General features: G+C 46.9%; 1 protein-coding gene across 1 annotated transcript; it reads right to left on the reverse strand.

Annotated features, from left to right (window-relative positions):
* Window positions 1–725: 725 nt before the first annotated feature.
* NR2E1 (nuclear receptor subfamily 2 group E member 1) lies at window positions 726–16,598 on the reverse strand. The gene is made up of 9 exons (XM_060114545.1): window positions 16,517–16,598; window positions 16,093–16,238; window positions 12,776–12,863; window positions 10,946–11,181; window positions 9,510–9,656; window positions 7,351–7,447; window positions 6,814–6,963; window positions 6,466–6,571; window positions 726–2,087 (listed from the first exon to the last, which is right to left on the reverse strand). The coding sequence occupies exons 1-9, from the start codon at window positions 16,596–16,598 to the stop codon at window positions 1,925–1,927; spliced, it is 1,215 nt and encodes a 404-aa protein (XP_059970528.1). The 3' UTR covers window positions 726–1,924.
* Between the last annotated feature and the right edge of the window lie 4,111 nt (window positions 16,599–20,709).

Raw genomic sequence — 20,709 nt, forward strand, 5'->3', positions numbered from 1 at the left:
AAGCCAGGTTAGCCAAGAGATGCTAGTGCCTCTGCTCCAGACTCTTGCTGGAGCTGCTGCCCAGGAGGAACGCATGGAAACCAGTGCCCATGGCCTTGGGCAACTCTGATTTCCACCACCGGCTTCTGGCTGTGGGACCAGTGCCCTGAGGTTTGCTGGGAACATCTCAACGCACTTTCTACTGCTCTTTCCACATCTCACTCACCAATATGGTTCTTCACACTTCATCTTTTTGATCATTAAATAATTTTAAGTTCCTGGTCAGGACTGAAATGTTGGCAAGAGACTTAGAAACAGAGGAGTGAGTGAATGAAGACTCTGTTAATCGGCCTCTTTCTTCCTCACACAGCAATTTTTCTAACAGATGCAATTACATTTGAGAGCTGCAGAGAACGGAATCTTATGTTTTATTTCTTTATTCATCATTTTACATGGGATTCACTGTAAAAAGGAAATTGCCTTTGCAGTTCAGTTCTTCAGGCTGCAGTGCTCTGAGCTTCAGTTTTTACACCAGCTGCCGCCGCCGCCTTGTAACTGGTGGATAAGAACCAGCCAGGGAGGGAGGCTAAGAAATCAGGCAGAGTTCATTTAAATTCAATATATTTTTTATTCTTTGTAAATACAATGAGTACAACCTTTTAACTTCACAAATCAGTTAATTCACTTTATACAAGGAAAGTTTTACTCATCCTATAATAGTCCAAGTGCTGAATATTTTTCCTCAGTGCTAGTACCTAATAAATCAAAATGTGAAAAGTACAGCAGCTATTTTTAAATGTTTGTTCCTACATTTCCATAAGTAGAGATTCATACCAAAGGAGCAGCTTATAGTGTAGGACGAAGTGTGTGTGTGCACGTGCAGGCATTCAAAGCTTTACTAGAAACCGGTTTTCTGAAAGGCATTGAAGAGTCTCAGGCTGTTAGCATTGGATCAAGAAGCCCTTTAGCATCCATCTCCTTGAAGTTCCTTCTGGTCTCATGTCTCTGTTCATTTACTGTCTGGTGTGACTCGCTGAAACACGAGTTTGGACCCCCATTGCCTTTGGTTTCAGCACTATGTTAATGGGACAGCAGTCTGCCTCACTCCATCATTCATCTCCACTTTATTTGGTTTTGCTGTTTTTATTCATCCTCCCTCGACTTGTGTTCTTTTAGTAAAGCTCTTCTATTTTTAGATGTTATCCAACCTGAAGTCCTGGTGAGAATCTCATTTTCGTCCACCAATTCCTTTGACAAGGTTGCCTGGCCTATGGTATTAAGAAGAAGAAGGAGGGGGAGGGGGAGAAGGAGAAGGGGGAAGGGGAGGAGGAGGAAGAGGAAGAAAGAAAGAAGAGAGAGAAAAAGCAAATCTCACAGCATAAGCTACCTTTCACTTATTAACTCAGTTCTGAAGGCCACTTTATGAAGTAGTACAATAGAAGGGAAACTTTTGATAAAACTTTCGATTTAAAACCTAACCATTATTTTTGAAATAAATTCTTCAACATAAGATAGTTCTGAAGGCTGCTGTATGATGTTATACACAGAACTATATTTGGTTACCCAACTTTATACGCTAAAAGGGGAAAAAAATGTTCTACTTATGTTTCAGCTGTTGATAGATCAGCCTGATCTTCCAGGTAAGAGGCAGAATGGCCTGGCCTGTGGCAACCCCGAATTCGGTCCCCTCCCAGGGCATGGTAGCAGTGAGTCCTCTCTGCTCAGGCGGTCCTCTTACACCCCCTTTCCTTCCAGGCCACCCCACCCTGGGTGAGGCATCAGGTCAGAGCTACTGGAATTGTTTTTTGTCAACTGACATTTTTTCCTGAAGGCTACACATTCCCAGGTTTATGCTTCCTGAAGGGTTTGTTAGTTGAGGCTTGTTCTCCATGGGTAGAAGTTCATCAGATACTGTCCCATCCTGAAAAGTAGGGACTTGGAGAGCTTAGATATCACTGGATTTGTACATATCTGAAAGCAGTCTTGTAATTGGCACATTGCCGATGGTTTTTTTGAAAAACACTTCCTCTATGGTTGATGGACTAATAGAACGTAAAGCTGGCAAAAGTAACAGGAGTTTTCCAAAGCGACAGGGTTGAGTGGGATATCTGGAATAGGAGAAGCCATGAAAGCAAGGTAAGATCCATCACTAACAGGCTTAATATCTCATCCTCGAACACACACCATCTTCAGCTTAGTTTCCTGATTCAGTCTCTTTAATAACATACTACAGAGTCCTAGCCAGGCACTACTGTCCCTGTTTTGCAGGTGGAATAATCGAGGCATGGAGAACATAATGACGCTGCCAAAAGCACACGGTGACTGTCTCCTCGTTAGCACAGGGGTTGCAGTTTTTTTGGAGAAAAAATAATTTTAAGAAACATGGTACTAAGTTTAGACCAAATAATAAACTTAAGGTTGCCAGTGTAGAAACCAACCAATGGTACTGATGACAAAACTAGTGACCACATCCACATTTTCTGATTCTCAAGACTCCTTCATGAGGCTATTTCCCTCAAATAAAATGGATTCCTTTTCTAAGCAATTCTCTAAATTATTATTCAGGCACTATACTTAGTCACTCTCAGGAATAATTCCCTCCTTATTACACTGCAAATTAAAGACTAAGTTCTGTTGGCTGGCAGTGCCACCCAAATTTCATGTCAATGAAATTGGCATATAATTAAAGATGTGAGAAATTGCTGAACAATTTCCTCTCTTGATGTCCAATTTACATCTGTGCTCAGATGTGCAAGTTCAATTTTCTCCTGCCTTTAGACGCCTATAAGCCACCTCCTCACTGCTGCCCTGATGCGTCTTCAGTCAATAGCTTGGAATCAGGTGTCAATACAGTCCACCAGGAGGTCTCCCTCCACTGACACAAACCACCCAAAAGACTGACCTCTGGAGACACTTATCTGTGACTCAGCCAGGTTCAATCCATGGCCACAGGTGCTAGAAACGGACATATATCAATTCCTACACAGGAGTTAGGTAGCTGAACATTGAGTTTAACTGCCCAATAACCCCACCGTGCAGAGTCCAGGGGAACAACTTTCATGCTTGTCTCTTAGCTTTGGGCACAGGAGAGTCCCTCTCTTCAACCTGATATGAGGCTGATAATTCATTCTGGGCCTCTGAGGATCTCATTTGGCTCTTTCACTGCCCAGCTTCATGACCACCAATGGACAGGGACCACCAGACCACCTTTAATAATGTGGTACAGACACGGTGGAGCTTCTCTACATTTAAAAAAATACAAAAAAAACCCCCCCAAAAAACATAAATCCCACCGCTTACTCTACTTGCCAAAAACATCTACGTTTCCTGGAAAGTAATCCCAAGACCCACGTCTCCCTTTCACCTTGGCCACTTACTCTCTTCAACAGCTCTGTTTCCCTTCTCAGGCAGGCAGAGGAGAGAAGCCCCCTGCAGTGGGTGGGAAGCAGTGGCTGCCTAGATAAGCCCCCACCATGTCTGCAGCATCCACCCAACATGCTGAAGTTTCCCACAGTGAGAAAACACTGTGGGAAATAATTACTTTCAGAAAGGACGTATTTTGGTGACTCCATAGACGATTAACTCTTGATTTTCTGTGAGTATATTATCCACTCACCTACACACCCACTTCTTTTTTTTTTTGCAATACGCAGGCCTCTCACTGTTGTGGCCTCTCCTGTTGGGGAGCACAGGCTCCGGACGTGCAGGCTCAGCAGCCATGGCTCATGAGCCTAGCCGCTCCGTGGTATGTGGGATCCTCCCGGACCGGGGCATGAACCTGTGTCCCCAGCATTGGCAAGCGGACTCTCAACCACTGCACCACCAGGGAAGCCCCTCACCCACTTCTTTTATTCTCTAGTTAGGAAGGGGCTGGTTAGTCAGTCAACACAAATTAAGTGTTTATTATATGTGGAGTACTCTACTACACAGAAACAATAACCATGTGTATGTGTGTGTGAGAGACAGAGAGAGAAGGAAAGAGAGGGGCTCTCTGACTGCTCAAAATTATTTTGTAGAGTATCTATGCCCTTGACTTCACCCATCAGCATACATAACTGGAAGTTTTCTTTCCAGGTGTAAGTGTTCTGTGTCTGTCACGGATTCAGGTATTTGATTGTCAGTTATATAGTTTATTATATATAACTAAATTGTTTATTATTATATATAGTTATATATAGTTGTTACACGTAGTTATATACAGTTTGTTTGAAATGCCAATTTCTAGCCCTCTCCTTATGTCCTAGATAATTAGAGAAATCACTTACCAGGCTGTAACGATTAGCTCAGTTTGCAGCTTTAACAATTAATGCACAATTAGCTCAGTTTGCCACATTAACTTCTCAATTTCAGATTTTATTTTTCTAGACAGGAAAGTGCTAGAGGAGAATGTTCGCTGATTTGAAGGAGCTAAGCAGTAAGGTATAGTCAGTTTTGTCGCATATATGACTCTAGATATTAATATTAAATTCTAGCTGTAGCTGATATCATGAAATGAAAGGCTCATGTCAAAGCAGATGTGTTCCTTCCATGAATAATTTCCTTGTTTTGAGGGTGACAGAGAAGTAGTATACTTGTCATTTCTCTAAAATAGACTTCTGTTAATTTGTGGTTTAACTCTCTCAGGTCGTCCTAGAAGCAGCTCCTGAAATGTCAGGCTCTCTCAGACTCTCCTTACTCCCTCTCTGGCACCTTCCATGGCACCTCTACCAGCCCCTCTTCTGCCTCCTGTTGGTCCCCTTCTCTCCTGCTGGAATCCAAGAACTAGCTCACAGGTCTTCTCCATCCATCAGACTTTGCAGATTTTTTTCTCACTCCCTCCAACGAGAATTTATCTCTCTCACTCCCCACTTTGCTTTTTCTCTGAGCTGGAGTAACACTTCTGCCTACTTCCTGTAATGATAATGGGTAGTATCTTGTCCTTTCTCGTGTTCCACAGTGCTCACCAGCCACCCTGCACAAAGCGAGTACTCAGCAAAGGCTTGATTGAATCAATACCTAGTATCATATTCTCCTGGTGTGATGTTCTTTATACCTTAAAGACTCTAAATGTCAGAGGTCAGTTATGATATACAATTTAGTTTTTAGTGGGGAAAAAGTGCCCAAATTATGTACTGTTCCATTTTATAATTCTGAACAAAGTTAAGTGTTTACTATATACATTCTGAAAGTTAATGTGGATTTTAAATTTAAAACCACGGAACTTTAATTTTGAAAAACATACACAGGCTCTATCACTTATCACAGTTTCAGTGATATTCCATGGACAGGGAACAATTTGTTGTTGTTAAACTCACATTTTACAAGTTTACTTGTTCGTATACTCCCCCTACTTTTAGGGAAAATCATAATATGCTGGGTTGTAAGGCACACAGTAAGCACTCAATAGATATTGGTTGCTATTGGCTATTGAAGATCTACTGGGAAGCCTAAAGCTTTCAGGAACAGGAATTCCGAAAAGCTACATTCAATGAGTCTGGGACAGGGAACAGTTTTACTCATTAGTATTCAAAAGAGGATTTGTAAAAGAAATAAGGAGATCCCTGCAGAAGTGGTATCATCCCAAAAGAATACAGGTGACTTGGGGTTTCTTTGACCCCTTCAGTAATGGAAGCATTAACTGCCTCTACCCATTTGATTTAGTTTCTCCCAGCATAGTGTCTATGGGTGATGTTGAGATGATAGAGACTGGTTTCCATGGGCTTCTCTTCAAGATCAATCTAGAGAATAAGTAAGAAGAGCAACTCTATTCTAACCTTAGATCTACTGCAGCCCTAACTTAGGAAGCTAGCAAGGTTTCACTGCTCTTTAAAAGCCTTGCTTTTTTCATCTGAAAATAGAATCAGAAAGTCTGTAGACCTCGTGGTGGATTTGCCCATTTGGTGGGACAGGAGGAGCACTGCTGGAACCCCAGTGACTGAGAGTTTCTACAAATAGCCAAGAACAGCCTCTGTCAGTGGGCTTTGCTTGGCCAGAAGTAACATGATGGGTGCTATGACTCAAAATAGGTCAACAGATACCAATCACCAAAGCCAGACAGCAGTCATGATGGGGTTAAAGATGACCTCTTTAGAAAGTTCTCTGGTCCTTCTATTTGGGATTGGCATCCAAAGAAAGGTGCTTGCCTTTTTTAAAGGATCATGTGACCACTCTAATATATCAACTAACATAACACTTTAGCCTTCATTTTTCACCTTTCTCATATCTGGGCCCATTCACCTCAATGTGTTGAGCTATACTGATGGATCAACTTGTTTATCCAGGAAAGGTGTAAGGTGTCTGGCAGTGCTTTCAGTTTTGTAGTCTAATTTGATTTGCTCCTCTCACCTACCCTTCCGAAATACGTGAGGACATAGATTCTAATTAAATTAACTGGCTTGGCAACAGGATAATTAGTCACAATGTTTGAACTGGCTTTTTGCTGTCTGCTCACACATTCACAATGGAAGCAATTTTCTTAAGTACACGTTCAAGGCAAACAAGGGTCACCTGGTATGGATGTAGCTGTTGAGAGTTAGCTGAGCCTCATCTTGAAGAGCTGCGATGGCGGCAGCATTCCGGAAACTTCTCAGTTCAGAACCACTGTGTGTAGGAACTAGAAATGAAGACCAGGAAATTGTGATAGGCAGCAGAGGAAATGCAGATGGGGAAAGCACTCTCTGGAAGTGGATGGCCAGCAGAAGAACATGCAGGTTCCATGGCTATTGAAAATGGAGTCAGACTAAGAGTATCAGCTCTCTTGAAAACCATCACCTCTTTTTTGGACTTGGAGGTGGCTGAATTAGTGAGATGGCAAAACTGGGGAAGGAGAAGAGACAACAGTTTGTGTCTGCTTACCAGCTTTGAAAGTGACGATGCATTTTAGACAGGCAAATTCAGTAGCATCTAACCGGAGTTGTCTAAACCGAGCCACCACCTCTTGTAAAGCCTGTATTTCAGATATGATCTTGTTCAGCTTCTGGGAATCTGTGTTGTCACCATTCATGCCTAGAATAAAAATATGCAATAAATGCTCTAACATGAAGGCATTTTCATGATTTAATATTGATTTTTGACAAAATCCTGCATATCAATATCTATTCAATTGTCACTCTAAGATATCTGATTCCATGTAAACTGGCTATATTGTATGAAAGTTAATATAAAATCTTCTCTTGGATGATAACAAACACAGTAATTTGCATTTAAATAACAATGCAAGCAGTCATGAATACAACAAAACAACATTATTTGCATTTAAATATAGATTTATAAATGACAGGTATACTCTATTGTTCAGCAGGAATTTGTTATTCTTTACATGTTGTTCTTTTTTCAGTAATGTATTTTTATGGTAATTTCTACAACAAAGTCATTAAATTGTGCAATTCTTACCAGATACAGCCAGTAGAGTGTTAGCATCAACCGGAATGGCCCATTGTGCTATTCCTAGAACAAACAGTTCTCTCCAAGCATCTTCCAAAAGCATCAGCTGTCATACAATAGATGTATAATATAATATAGTGTGTAATTTATAAATTTATAAACAATTTCAATATGTAAATTTCCATCATTTTAAGAAGTGTTTTAAATGCTTGTCCTGATAGTTTTTCCTCTGAATAGTCTAGCTTTCCCTTATTGTCTCATATTTTCCTTTATTAAAAGGTGTCTATACTTAAGCACATGCATTTGAGAGTCAGCCATTCCAATTCCCCAAATTTTGCTTCCCTTGGAAAAGGGTTTACCCTTCTTGTTCTTGCATCCATTCGTTCCTGACCACCTAGAAACTTCTCAGGAGACCCAGGCTCTATGAAATGTCACCAGCAGCACAGCAGGCAGATTCCCTCATAGAAAATGTTGATATTATCGGGGTTGAGGATTCCAGACTAAGCATGCAGATGTGGGCCTCCATCTTCCTGGAGGGTTGAGCGGGCTGGGCTGGGAGAGCGATCACTAATTCCCAAGAGGCATGCAGGGAAATCAGGGTGTAATTATGTTAATCGGGTTTTGCTGAGTTTACCTCATCTCACTGCCTGATTTTTCTGAGACTCATAAGTGGACAGCATCAAGGTGCTTGTCATTTTCATTCTATTAAAATGTGCTACTGAATATTTAAAATGAAAATCTGTCTCCTTTTCGAAATTAATATACTGGATTCCACTTCACTGCAGTTTTCTTGTTGTTAAAGGGTTTCTGCTGAAGGGCTAAGTGGCAGACAGTAAGTAAATTTTGTTTGGATTAAAGAGTCTACAAATACTTGTTTTGAGAAAAAAGCCAACTTACACACACACACACACACAGCAAATGGTCAGAGTCAACCAGTAAAGCTGGTCAAAGATAGAAACTAACCAACTTGAAAAATTTGTTTTTGAAAAATCTCTCAAAAACCAGTCAGTTCTGGATGTGAGAGGATTTGCTTTTGAGAGCTAAGGGCTGAATTGTGAAGGCTTGTAACCAAAATCACAATTAGACCAAAAGGTTTAATTTTCAAAGTGCTTTATTTTCAGTTTTATTGCATTAAATACAGAAAATAATACTTTAAAAATGCAAGGTAAACAATGTCTAATTCTGACCATGTCTGAAAGTCCAGGCCATGAAAAAAAGAACATGCCATGCTAGAAGATTAAATGTTTTGAGCACATTGACAGGGCTCTCTGTAGGAAATGTACTTCATATTAAGGGGCACTATTATGCTTTAATTAGGTATAAGATAAATTAAAGAAACAAATCCTTTGCTTTTAGAGCTACTTATTAGCCTTTTAGGAAATTTGTCATTAATTTCCATGAATGTGCTGGTGACAGCCAATTTTTGTGAATACTTCATTTTATTTCTTTCCCTTAAGGGCAGAAAAATTCTGGCAGAGGCCATTTCTGATATTCCTAACAACAAAACTTCTGAGTTTCTCAGTACAATGCAATTTTAAAGGCACATACTTTGTTTTCTCCCTCTTAATGTCATTTACAACCACAGGATTATGCACCAGACCTATTTGTTTACAAAAACTCTAAAAGCACTTAAAGAATCAGGGGAGGTGTGCAATGCACTCTTTAATCCTTCATGCTGATCAATCAGTGGCCAAAACTATGAGCATCACAATGGAAAATATAAAGCTGCAAATATAAAATAATGAGACTAGTTCCCAAAATCTTACAAGGGAATACTCTCATCACGTTCTATGTCTCTCAGTTCTAGTGTTCTTAAGAAAATATTGTTTTATTAACAATTTTTAAAATCATTAAGATTTTAAAAATTTGTGATTAAATTTGATGTTTCAATTAAACTAAAAAAAGATAATGGTCTTGTATATTTGTGTTTTTTTGGATTATATCCAACTTTCCTGAAATAACATAATTACATTTCTTAGTAAGGATTCCATAGCTAGCTATTTTGAACCCATAGCAAGAAGCTAAGAAAAATCATTTCCTACTGCTGTTAAGAACGGATGCCTGGCCTTGGTGATTTATCCAGGTAACTTCTAGTTTCATAAGACTGACTACTGTTGCTTCTTTCCCAACCCCCTTCCCCCAAAAGCTCAGTGCCCTCTTGGTCATACCTGGTCTTGCAAAGAGAGCGTGGAGAAAGCTGGCACACTCTTAGCCCACTTGATGCTCATAAATAGAAGCCTGGCAGCTGATTCACACACTGACTCTGTGGCCACTTCATAGAGATACATTGGGGTCCCATTCACTTCATGGGGGTACTGCGTGGGGAAGAAAGAGAAACACCAGGGAGTAAGGAAGCTGCAGCTTTGCAAGAAGAGCCAAATTTTAAATTTTCTAATTAGACCAGTGAAGGAGATAGGAATATCTATAGAGTTTGGGGAATAATAATTGATGGAAGAGGCTCATTTCCACTCTTTGGCGGCCTGTTCCTTCAAGAGGGGCATCTGGCTTTTCTATCCCCTGCAGCAAATTTTCCTCAGGATGAGCCACGTGCCAAGCCTGACTCCCAATTTAGACAAGAGCTTCTTGCATTTGAGTAAATAAAAATAGATGTGGAAAAAGTATAAATGAATAGGCATCCCAAACACAAATATGCATATGAGTATTTTTAGAAAGGATTAGTATATTATGGAAATATTTCAATTAGACATCTTAATCATTTATAGAGCATTCCCATTCATAACTGACGACATATTCATAACACTACTTTCCCAAGCTTATTATACACATCAAGGATAAGAAAGCAATATTAAATATTGTGTGTGTGTGTGTGTGTGTGTGCCCAGGTGTTTGGCTTCCCTGCAGTGTGGGGCTGCAGCTGGCCCTCCTCTTGGGGAGAGAGATCTGGAGCCCTTCTCGGCCTGGAGTGGGGTCTCTGGGTAGGTAACCAACTGGGAGCCTGGAAGGCAGTCCCTAGGTGGCAGCCTTCTGAGGTGGTTCTGGCTGTGTCCCTGCTAGTAGAGGCTCAATTCTTGTGTAAATTCATGCGGCTCAGAAGAGAGTACGGGGAGTGGGAAATGAAGCCAGCTTCTTCAAACTTTCCTAACAAGGTGAGCTCCACATTCCTCTCTTGCATTAGGGACCCACGGCTTTGCCCAAGAGATTAGATCCCTGCAGTTGCAATTCAGGGGCTCTTCTGCCAGCTGCAGCCAACTTCTTTCTTCTAAAAACAAACTCTGCTCTTCTGTCCTCCAGGAACACCTAGGCTGCCCTCTTAGTTCAGCCAGGGCTTTGCACTAGGTGTTTTCTAAAGATACAGGTTCCTGGGCACCACCTCAAATTTGCTGAAAGGGGGATGGGCCTAGGCGGCCACGTTTGTAGTCAGCTTAGAGAGTGACTTTACTGCACACTAGAATTTGAGCACCGCTAGCTCAACAGGGGAGAGAGGGAGGTCTAGACCTCCCCGCAGAGCTCGGCGAAGCACCGAGCACCCCGTGAGGTCTCTCTCTCTCCATCTTTTGCCTGAGCCATGCCAGCTGAGAAAGAATGGGCGCGCCCCTCTCCGCCCTCCACTCGGAAAGGTCTCGGGCCCAGCAAGGTCACTGACCTTGGGCGTGGGCTGAGCCAGGCTCACGAGGGACTGCCGCTCAGGGGTGGCGGACACGGCGGCCAGTTCCAGGCCGTGGGGCTCCAGCTGCGTAACCGCGGTGAAGAATGCCGGCGCGGGTAGTGCTGCGGAGGGGAAGTGCGCGGCCGCCCCGTTCTCTTCCTTGTGTCCACGGAAGTATAGGGCCACCTGCTTGCGGATGGTGGACGTCCGAGGCCCCCGCTCATGCTGCACGGCTACAGAGACAGACAGACCGGCGCACGCCCGAGATCAGAGACTCGGTGACACTTAGACGCTGCCGCGCTCTCGGGCCAAAAGCTGCGTCTGGACAGGCAAGGGCACCCGGGAGGTGAAGAGAAGGAGGGAGAAGGAATGTGAGGGTGGAGGGCGCTCTGAGACCGTTTAACCCTTACACTGTTTGCACAAGGAAGCTGAAGCCGAGAAGAGCAGCCCGGCCCAAAGTGTCACACTAATACCCGAGCCTCAGGCAAGACTAGGTGTGTTCTCTGTCGGTTGAGGGCTCCTCCGTACCCAGGGAAGGTAGCAGGGAAACCAGAGACCCTCTGGGCAGGATTAGCTAGGTCTCGACCGCAATCGAGGGTAGAAGGAGCATTGCGCACAGCCAGGCACAGCGTCTCTGCACACACTTTTCCCAATCCGCTCGACGACCACTCCCCCCACCCCCCGCCACCTCCATCCCCGCCCCACTTGGAGATGCCTGTTTGGCCTCCGAGGACCCCAGGAGAAAAGGACCCGAGCCCGGGTCCGCTGGGGAATGGGACGAGGGAAAGCCCTCTCAGAGTGTGCTGGAGGAAGGCAGGGGAGATGTGACAATTACCACCAACAGTTTAAACAAACAGATTAATTCAGGGCAATCTTCCGCTCGACGAGCTTGACAACTTGTCAATACACAAGTTCAACAGGTTGGACGCTCCCTCCTGCTTCCTGTGCCGCGGAGGAAGGAACTCTCCCCAGTGGGCGCTGTACCTCGTGGAGATGCCACCCTGCCCAGGCCTCCGTCCGGGCAAAGCCCACTCCGCACCCAGTCCTGAGGCCCCATCCCTCCCTCCCAGCCAAGACCCCTGCCACGTCCCGGCCTGGGGCGCCCTCGCAAGGCCACCTCCGGGCACGAGCTTGGATTGCACTCTAAGCCCAAGAAGCATCCTGACGACCTAGTTCTTGCTGCGCGCCTTTAAGAGCCTTCTGGGAGCTGGGTGTCCGAGGCACCCACTGGCGTCACTCTGCCCCTCCAGCCCCTTTCTTTAGAACTAAGAGAAGGCCCTGAAAAAGCTCAGATCGCCACAACGGCTGTCCTGATTTTGTAATCTTGGTGACTCTACAAACAAGGGGTGGACATTTCGCGTGTTCGTGTCTCTGCCCTTCCTCCTTCAACCCGTCTCCTAGTCCCCAAGATATCCTCTCCAGGAGACTACACAGACAGCAAGACCCTGCAGGAGGCTAACAGGCTTAAGTCTGGCCGCAAAAGGGCTGCAAGGAGGGGTGAGAAGAGGAATCAGGATGGGAGGCCGGGAATGTCACACGTGGGTCCCCAGCAGAGTGGGGGCTCCAGGAACGCTGGATTCGTGGGGATGGTTGTGAGGCGCAAGTGTCCCACGTGGGCATGGGTCTTGCCCTGGGGAGTTCAGTGGGGTGAGGGTGGGGCTCATGCAGGGAGATGACTAAAGCCGGAGGCCAATTCCCAGCACCTGGAAAGAAATGCTCAGGAGATGATTTACATGCATAGGAGTGCCATTATTTTCTGTACACATAATTTACTTACTATTCAACCAACATAAGGATAAAAAGATGTACTAAGAATAAATAGATTACCATCTTTGTTCATGTTGACTTCCAAACACTTCTTCAGCCGACACGCCCTGCACTGGTTTCTGTGTGTCTTGTCCACCGGGCAGCCTCCCTGGAACAGAGCGCAGGCGGTCAGCGGCCCCCAGGACCTTTAGACTGGGGACGCAAAGCCGGCGCCGTGTCGGGGAAAAGGCGTGGAGGCGGGTACGGACCCCGCAACAGACCCTGGAGCTGCAAGCCTGGGTCCGCGAAACGCGAGGGCCTTGGGCACCAGCAGGGCCAGGAAGAGAAAGGGCTGGGATTCCCGGGGCTACTTCAAAAAGACCAGCCCCTGACCCTATGAAAGCGGACAAGAAGGAAAGTCCTTCTCAAATCAGGTGAAGGGTCAGAGCTCCTGGTTTGCCCGGACTACGCTGCGTGGGGAGGAGCTCCCGAGGGGAACTTCCGCCAGGCGCAGAGGGGTTGGAGCGGGGCGAGACTTTTCAGGACCGAAGACAGCGACCTGCCCTGGAGGAGGAGGCCTTAGAGCTCTGCAAGGAGCAGGCTTGCCTGCCAGGACCCCTGCCACGTCCCCCTCCCACCGACTATTCTTTCCACTTTCAGGTCTTGAGTCTATCTCCTTCTGTCAATTTCTGGGTGAGCCCATTTATCTCTCAGATAAATATTTCCCATTATTCTACACTCTCCTGTTTCCTTTCTTGCCTTTGTACTCGAAGCCATGCTTCTGACCAGCATGTTGAGAGTTGTCTTAAAGACTAGCCTTAGCCCAGATTCATAGAAACACAGCCATTTCTGGAAGGTGAGACAGAAGCCAGAGTGGTTAGGAGGGCAAGGCTTACAGATGTGAGAGTGGGAAGGGAAGAGCCCAAGGCCTGGACAAATTCTAGAAATGCCCACCATGTAAATATGACCAGGAAGATAATGTGATGAACTGTCTGACAAAATGATAACATAGACTGAGAATATTAGCACGATAACTGAAAAAAAAAGAGGTAATTGTGCCTTAGAAATACTTATCTGAGATGCATGAGAAAATAAATGTCTTATCCAATGCAATTTTCTGGAAAAATATTGGCCATTAAAAGAGGAAAACAGAGAAAATTTCTAATGGAATTCACTCAATGTTAGGTGTTATTACTGAGAGAACATATACATAGATTATGTCATAAAGAGTCATGTCTACATGTGTATTTTATACACAGTAAATACATAAGAAGTTTGGTGCTCTGTTTATACTACTTGCTACTTTTACATTTACAGTGGGAAGAAAGAGAATAAAATAAATGTATTTTTATTTTGTTTCATAATCTCAAAATTCATATACTCTGAATTTGGAGTTAGCATATTTTCTGAAATATCCCTTAGGAAAAAATTATACACTCAAACACACAGTTTTATGAGATCACACCCCTCTGACGTTGATTTATTTAAAATAAAGGTAGAGCAGAAGTTCATAATAACTTCTAAACATCCTCGTTACTGTTAATAATAAACTAGAATGTTGTTTACCTAAGCTTAGAATAGAGGAGAGAAAGGAAATAAATTTTTTTCCTAACTGAATTCTTCAGGTCATCTTTGCTGGCCAGTGTAATAGCTCAATGTAAAGAGGTTTAAATAACTTATTATTAAATGCAATCATATGCCTATCCTCAAATGTTATCCACCTAGTATTCTGATAAACATACTAATGCATAACAGAAGTCTTCATTAGTTCTTAAGAGTGTCTTCAAATCAGATCAAATGTATGTAAATATCTGGAGCCTGAGAGAAAGATGCGCACCTCAGCTAGGTCCATTTATTCTCTGTGTAAGAAGAGGACCACCATGCCTGATGAGTCTATCAATACTCCTTTACAAGCACTTGGACTGACATCAATATGTTTGAATTGATAGCCAACCCCTTTGAAAATATTAAGCATAACATCTGAGGTTTTTATTCCCCAGTTCTGTGCATTGCATAAAAGTAAAAGATAACTTAAGTAGAGGCCTGCTCAAGTCTGATGACCCACAGTAATCCCATATTCTTGTGGAGCTACCGGGATACAGTCCTGTGTGTATATAATGTGATGTGTCCATATGGTGAAGCAAGAAACTGATACAGAGCTATGGACCCAATTAAACAGGTAATAGGGCTGGAGAGTTCAAAATAACTTATCCAAATGCAGCATCTTCTTGTTCTTGTTTTTGTTGAAAATCCAAATCTATCAGAAATTGGTATGAGCAGACATAGGTTCAGAAAAAGATACACAATTCACTAGCACCAGACAATATATGTGTATGTATATATGTGTATCATATATATTACTTAGTGAAAACGTTTTAACATTTTGGTTACCAAAGGATGTTTTCTGATTACTGCACTCTCCAGGATCTTCTTGGGAGAGGAGATCGTCACTCTGTATTTAGGGTCTGTGTGCCTGGCTAAGGAGAAGGCCAAGTGTGGGACCAAAAGGCTGATCTCCTAGGTTGAAATAAACCTACTACTGAGCTGGAAACTGAGTCAGGGGGAGGGGTCTGCTCACTCTTTCTGGAAGCTCTGGCTCACACTCAAGCCATGCCCCTACTCCTCTGTCTCCTTGACACAGTTCTGCCTGCTCAAGATCAAAACAGAACCAACCAGAGAAGCAGAGAAAGTGAAGATATGGGGACCATGGAGAGGCTCCCAGTTTCCTTCCTTGGGCACCTTCTCTTCTTGCTCACTCCGCCCTTTTCTGACAAGGCCCAACTAAAGTCACATGGGTGCTGAAGCCCCACTGCCCACTACCAAGCAGCCCTGCTTCTCTGAAGTTGAAGGCACAGCCCCTCATACAGCACATCCTCTCTGTTCCAACTGGCCAACACTCACTTCGCTGACTGAAATGCCCTGTGCCTTTCACTTCTGCCCGGACAGACCCGGGTCAGAGCACTGAACTTAGGTGCTGCTAGGAATGGAACTGGGGTGGCAGTGACATAAAATAGCCCTTTTACCTGCCTGCACTTGTGGTTTAGATTCTAAAGTTCCTTAGATCCTCTGGGCTGGCTTTATAGTCACTGGGTGTGGGCCTTACCCAGTGTCAAAATCTGTCAGAGGATTTTAAAAGGGGGGGGATTGATAGGGGGTGTAAGGAGACACTGGGACTTCAGCTTTCCTCCTTCAAACTCAGCTCTCTTCCCTTGCCTCTTTCTGCCTTTCCCAAGCAAAAGGGCCACTGAGAGTTGAGGCAGGAAGGAGGGGAGAGGAAAGGAGAGGTCAGGGCCTGGTCTCTCTCCTCAGCAGCTTGGAAACTCAGAGGAGGCCTTGGCACAAACAAAGGAAGGGGAAGCGGCAGAGGGGAGCCGGGCAGCGAAGCCCTGCTAAGGTACCTGGTTTCCAGATTTGCAGACATACGTCCTATTCCTTCGGATACTTCGTTTGAAAAACCCCGAGCAGCCGTCGCAGGCGTAGACCCCATAGTGTTTCCCCGAACTGCGGTCGCCACACACTTTACAGGGGATATCTAAAATACGGCCTGAAATCGCAGGAAAGACAGGGAAGGGGGGATGGGGTGAGAGAGGAGGGCAGAGAAGAAGGAGGAAAGGGGAGAGGGAGAGAGAGATGCTAAGCAATCTGACCTCTGAAGGGATTAGCACCGAAGCTGCGGTAAAAGCAAATAATGAAGTGATTTTATAGCCAAACTTTTTTTCCTTGAGCAAGTGTCAGTTTCCTACAATGAGCATTATTCATGCACCGCTACATGTATTTGGGTCTCCTCTAATCGCCGAAACCCATTTTGGAATAAAAGATTACAGCAGGCCAGGGCGGCAGCACGGCCGCCGCTGCCTTTCTGCTCCGCGGAAAGTTTGGCCGCCTCCCTCTCCTGCTCTTGCATTTAACAGAGAAAGTTGTTAGTGAGCGCGCGAGGAGACAAACTTGAAATGTAAAAGGGAAAAGAAGAAAAACAAACACGGCTGGAACCAGGGATGGCAGCTGGAAGGCAATCGAGTTTTCTCTGAGCTGCCGGGCGGTTGTTATTATTAGGATTATTATTGTAATGCTAATACTAGGATTATTAATGATAATAAGGGTAGTGGTAATTGCCCAACTTTCACTTTACCTATTTAAAATAATGCTTGATGGATCGCTTTTGAGAAATAATTTCTTTTAGGAAAAAAATTTTTTTCTCCCCAAAGTAACCAGCACCGAGGTAGGCAAGCAGGAGGAGAATGTTGTAAGTATGTCGATTCCCTGGCAGGTTAGGGTGGGACGGCACCCCTCCACCCCGACTCCCCACCGTCTTCCTCCTTAAAGCCCTACCTTTTCACACTAGATCCTGTGGGGGTCCCTTGCTTTCTGTTTTTCCACCGCTGTCTGAGGTTGATTCTTTCAAAGATCTGACTGGTTTTCCTAAACTGCCCCCACCCACCGTGGCCTCAACTGTCGCCTGACTTAAGAGAAATCGCCTTGGAATCCCCTCTAGCCTGGGATGGCCGCGGACCCTAGAGGAATGTTAGGGAGAGGGTAAAATTCGAAAAGTTATAAGGGAGGGAACTATTTTTCTATAAGGTTCAAGGGTCCAACAAGCCTGAAGTGGTTCATAAGAACTTTGAAATCCTTCCTCGTGCAAAAAAAAGGGAGTATTAAATAAAGGGTTAACTTAATTAATACTTTGATAATGATGATGATGATATTTAACAATACTAGTTAATAATTAACTTCTTTATATTTAATGTTCCCTTTGCTACCGGCCCGAAGGCCTCCAGTCTGGGCCCGGGCAGCCTCCGGCTTGGCCTCTGTGAAGCTGGCACCTGGTTCCCGGAGCGCTCAGGTTAGGGAGCACGATTAGGCTGGGGTGATGGGAGGCAAGGTGAGGACGACTGGGCCAGGGGAGTAGGGGAGGCGAGGGCGCCGCTTAGGAAGGGCCCGAGGCCTCAGGGTGGAAACTCGCCGGTGGATTCCGAGGCGTCCGGCGGGCGCGCACCCCTGACCGCGGCCGTCGAGGAGCAGCAGGGGGTGGGGGCGGGGAGAACGCGGGCGGCAGGGTTGGGGAGGGGGCTTTGGTAACCACCAGGCTCGGCCCGGGCAATTACAACCCCGCCGTAGCACCTGCCTATAGAGCCACCAGTGACCCGTCAAAAAAAGTAGCATGGGAATTCGGATGGCGACAAAGGCCGGCGGGGGAGGCGCGCGGCGCGGCGACCACCGCCTCGGCGCCCCCTCTCCCGCAGGGTGGGAGGAGAGGTTGTGCTGGGGGAAGGAGGGGGTTGTAGAGAGCCAGGGTAGGCGACATCGGGTTTTGTCCCTCACCCCCTCGGACCTGTCACTGCGCCCAAGGGAACTCAACGGCCGCGCAGCAGCCGCCCTCGCTCTGGAAAGCAGTAAACTTGGTTTCCATATTTTGCAACCATTCTCCTCTGCATAACGCTCTGGCTGAGCTGGGGTCCGTGTTTGGGGTCCAGCCATCCTGTCGTCCCAGCTGTCCTCCTCTTCCCGGTGGCAGTTTTGATGATGCCAAGATGAGCTAGTGGGAGGAGCAGTGGTGGGGGTTCTCTTTCCCGCCCCCCATCCAGACGGGAGGCCAGGGACATGCATCTCTGGAGAACCCCGACGGGGTGGAGGGAGGACCAGTTAGGGGCGGGCGACAGTACTCGGGCTCCAGGGGCGGGGCTCCTAGACCAACGGCCCCCCGGGGCCGCCAGGGCGGCAGGTCGGCCCTGCCCCAGCGCAAACCTCCGAGCCAAGGCTCCCGGGGCAGATTAGAGACAGGCGTACCCACCTGGGGCGGGGCACAGAGGGGAGGACGCGAAAATTCCGGGGCAGAGCGGGTGTGCGCCTCAGACTCCGCCACCCAGCCACGTTAAGGTGACTTGGGTCACGAGACAAGCTGGTTGACCCCGTTGCAAAGCTCCCCTCATTTAGCAAGTCGAGCGAGCTCCGACGTGAGGCAGGCGGGAGTTTCCTGAGGCTGGAAAACCGTTCTTAACTTCCCTCGCCAGGGGGTCCCCTCGGGGCTTTTTGTGTATCATAATTGCCTAAAGATATATGGCAGCTTCGATTACTGTAATTACCATCAGAGGCTGTTGAAAGAAGTTAGTCTGGGCTGCAGGGGTGACTGGCCGGGGTCTTGTTACCACCCAGGCGGGTCTCCCGGGTGACATCGCTCTGCTCTCCAGCTGTGCGAATCCGAGCAAGGCGGGAGTTGCAGACCTCGCGGCCGGGCTCAGCCCTGACCTCGCCCGCTGCGCGCCGACCCCCTCGCTGCTCGGGGCCCGAGGGCCGCAGGCCTGGGCCCCGCTGCCGCCACCAGTCTGGAGAAGGCCTGGATGGCGCGGCGCCGCGGGCGGTGTCTGCTGTTCTGCGGGCCTGAGAAACCCCTGCGGAGGCGTCCGGACCTGCGTCGGGCTCGAGGCTTAGGAGGCCCAACTCAGGCTCTTGGGAAGCTGGAAAGCTCCAAAGTTAACCCAGTGTCATTCTGCCTTTTTTCCTAAAAGTCTGAACGGTCCGCCTGCGTCCTAGTCCATCTACAGCACGCGGGCGCGGTCCCCAGCGAACCCAGTTCGTGCCCGCCCCTTCCCTCACCTCCGAGGTCTCACTTTTCAAGGCTCCTCAACCCCGGCGACTGCGCACCCCAAGTGGGCGAGGGGTCTGAGGCTCCTTACTTCCAGGGAAGGAGGCGAGGACCTGTCACAGGGCAAGCAAGCACCGAGGCCTGCCGAGGCCTGCCGGCTTCAGTTTTTGCGGTGGAGGCTCGGAATGCACCAGGAAGGCTTTCCTTCTGCGCCTCCTGGGAAGGACGCACACACGCCACAACATGGGCCACAAAAAATATGCGAGCTCGCCTGCTTTCCCAGAGATTCGAACAGCGAGGGCCAGGTAGGCCCGAGGTTAACTGGAAAACTCCAGTCCTCCGCCAGGGTCGGCTCTGATTCGGGCGGCAGCTAAGATTCTTTCTCTCCTCCCTCCGCCTTAGTTCCAAACATTTCTCCTTTTTTCTTCTTGTTCACATTCACTTTAATTTTTAAAATGGCAGCACCCAAAACCAAAACAAACGGACAAAGTAAAAACACAACCCACTTCTTGAGAGGGAGGGGAGGAATTGCATCCCACTCAAGTGGGACTTCATTATCAGTCCTCAGAAGTATCTCGGACTCTCCCAACTTTCAAAGGCTCGGGACAATGAGCGGGAGTGAGGGGAGGGGGTGTTTGAGGAAAGCACAAGCGCCAAAAATGCTATAAGCGAAAACGACAAGGGCGGCGGGAGCACTCCGGGATGTGGGGACTTCGGCAGCGACCACCCCCAGCCTTGGACCCTGGAAACCGCAGCCCCGGAAGGCGGGAACTGAAATGCCCCATGGAGACCCTGGCATTGCGGCCATGCCGGCCCAGCGCCGGCTCTGGCCTGCACATTCTCAGGGTCCGCAGGCAAGGTGCACGCAAAAGCCCTCGCACATACACTCAGCCCTGCACTCCGGCGTCTAGGGGCGGTTAGAGATCAGCCACGACTTGGCGTTCCAAGGGAGAGCCTCCAGCTAAGCAGGGTTAAGGAAGGAGAGGAGCGCGCGGAGGGGAACAGGCCGCACTCTCCTGCCTCTGCCGAGCTCCCGCTCGAAAACTCCTTGGGATTAGGGATTTGGTCCTCTCTTTGCTAGAGCGGTTCGCCATACTTTAAATTCCCCAGTTATGACCTACGCGGATTTAGGATTAAGGAAAATGTGACTTTTAAATTGTTTCTGCTTCCCAATTTGCAGGATTATTTGAAATAGCTAGAAAAGGGGTGCAAAGCATTCCATTCAAAATCCGCTTTGCGCAAAGTTGCTTTTGCGCTCTGGAGCTCGGAGTTTTGAGCGAGCGTGTTATTGTGCTGCAGCCTGGGGCTGCGGCCTAGTTCCCGCCCCCGCCGCCTCCTCCCCCTCTTCCCCGCACCTGGCGGCTAAGTGGAGGCAACTCGCGGGACTGCTGGGCGGCCTGGGTCGCAACCTTCCCACCATACCAGAGAAAGGGGA

The sequence above is a fragment of the Mesoplodon densirostris genome, chromosome 12 (assembly GCF_025265405.1).
Source record: "Mesoplodon densirostris isolate mMesDen1 chromosome 12, mMesDen1 primary haplotype, whole genome shotgun sequence".
Lineage (NCBI taxonomy): Eukaryota > Metazoa > Chordata > Mammalia > Artiodactyla > Ziphiidae > Mesoplodon > Mesoplodon densirostris.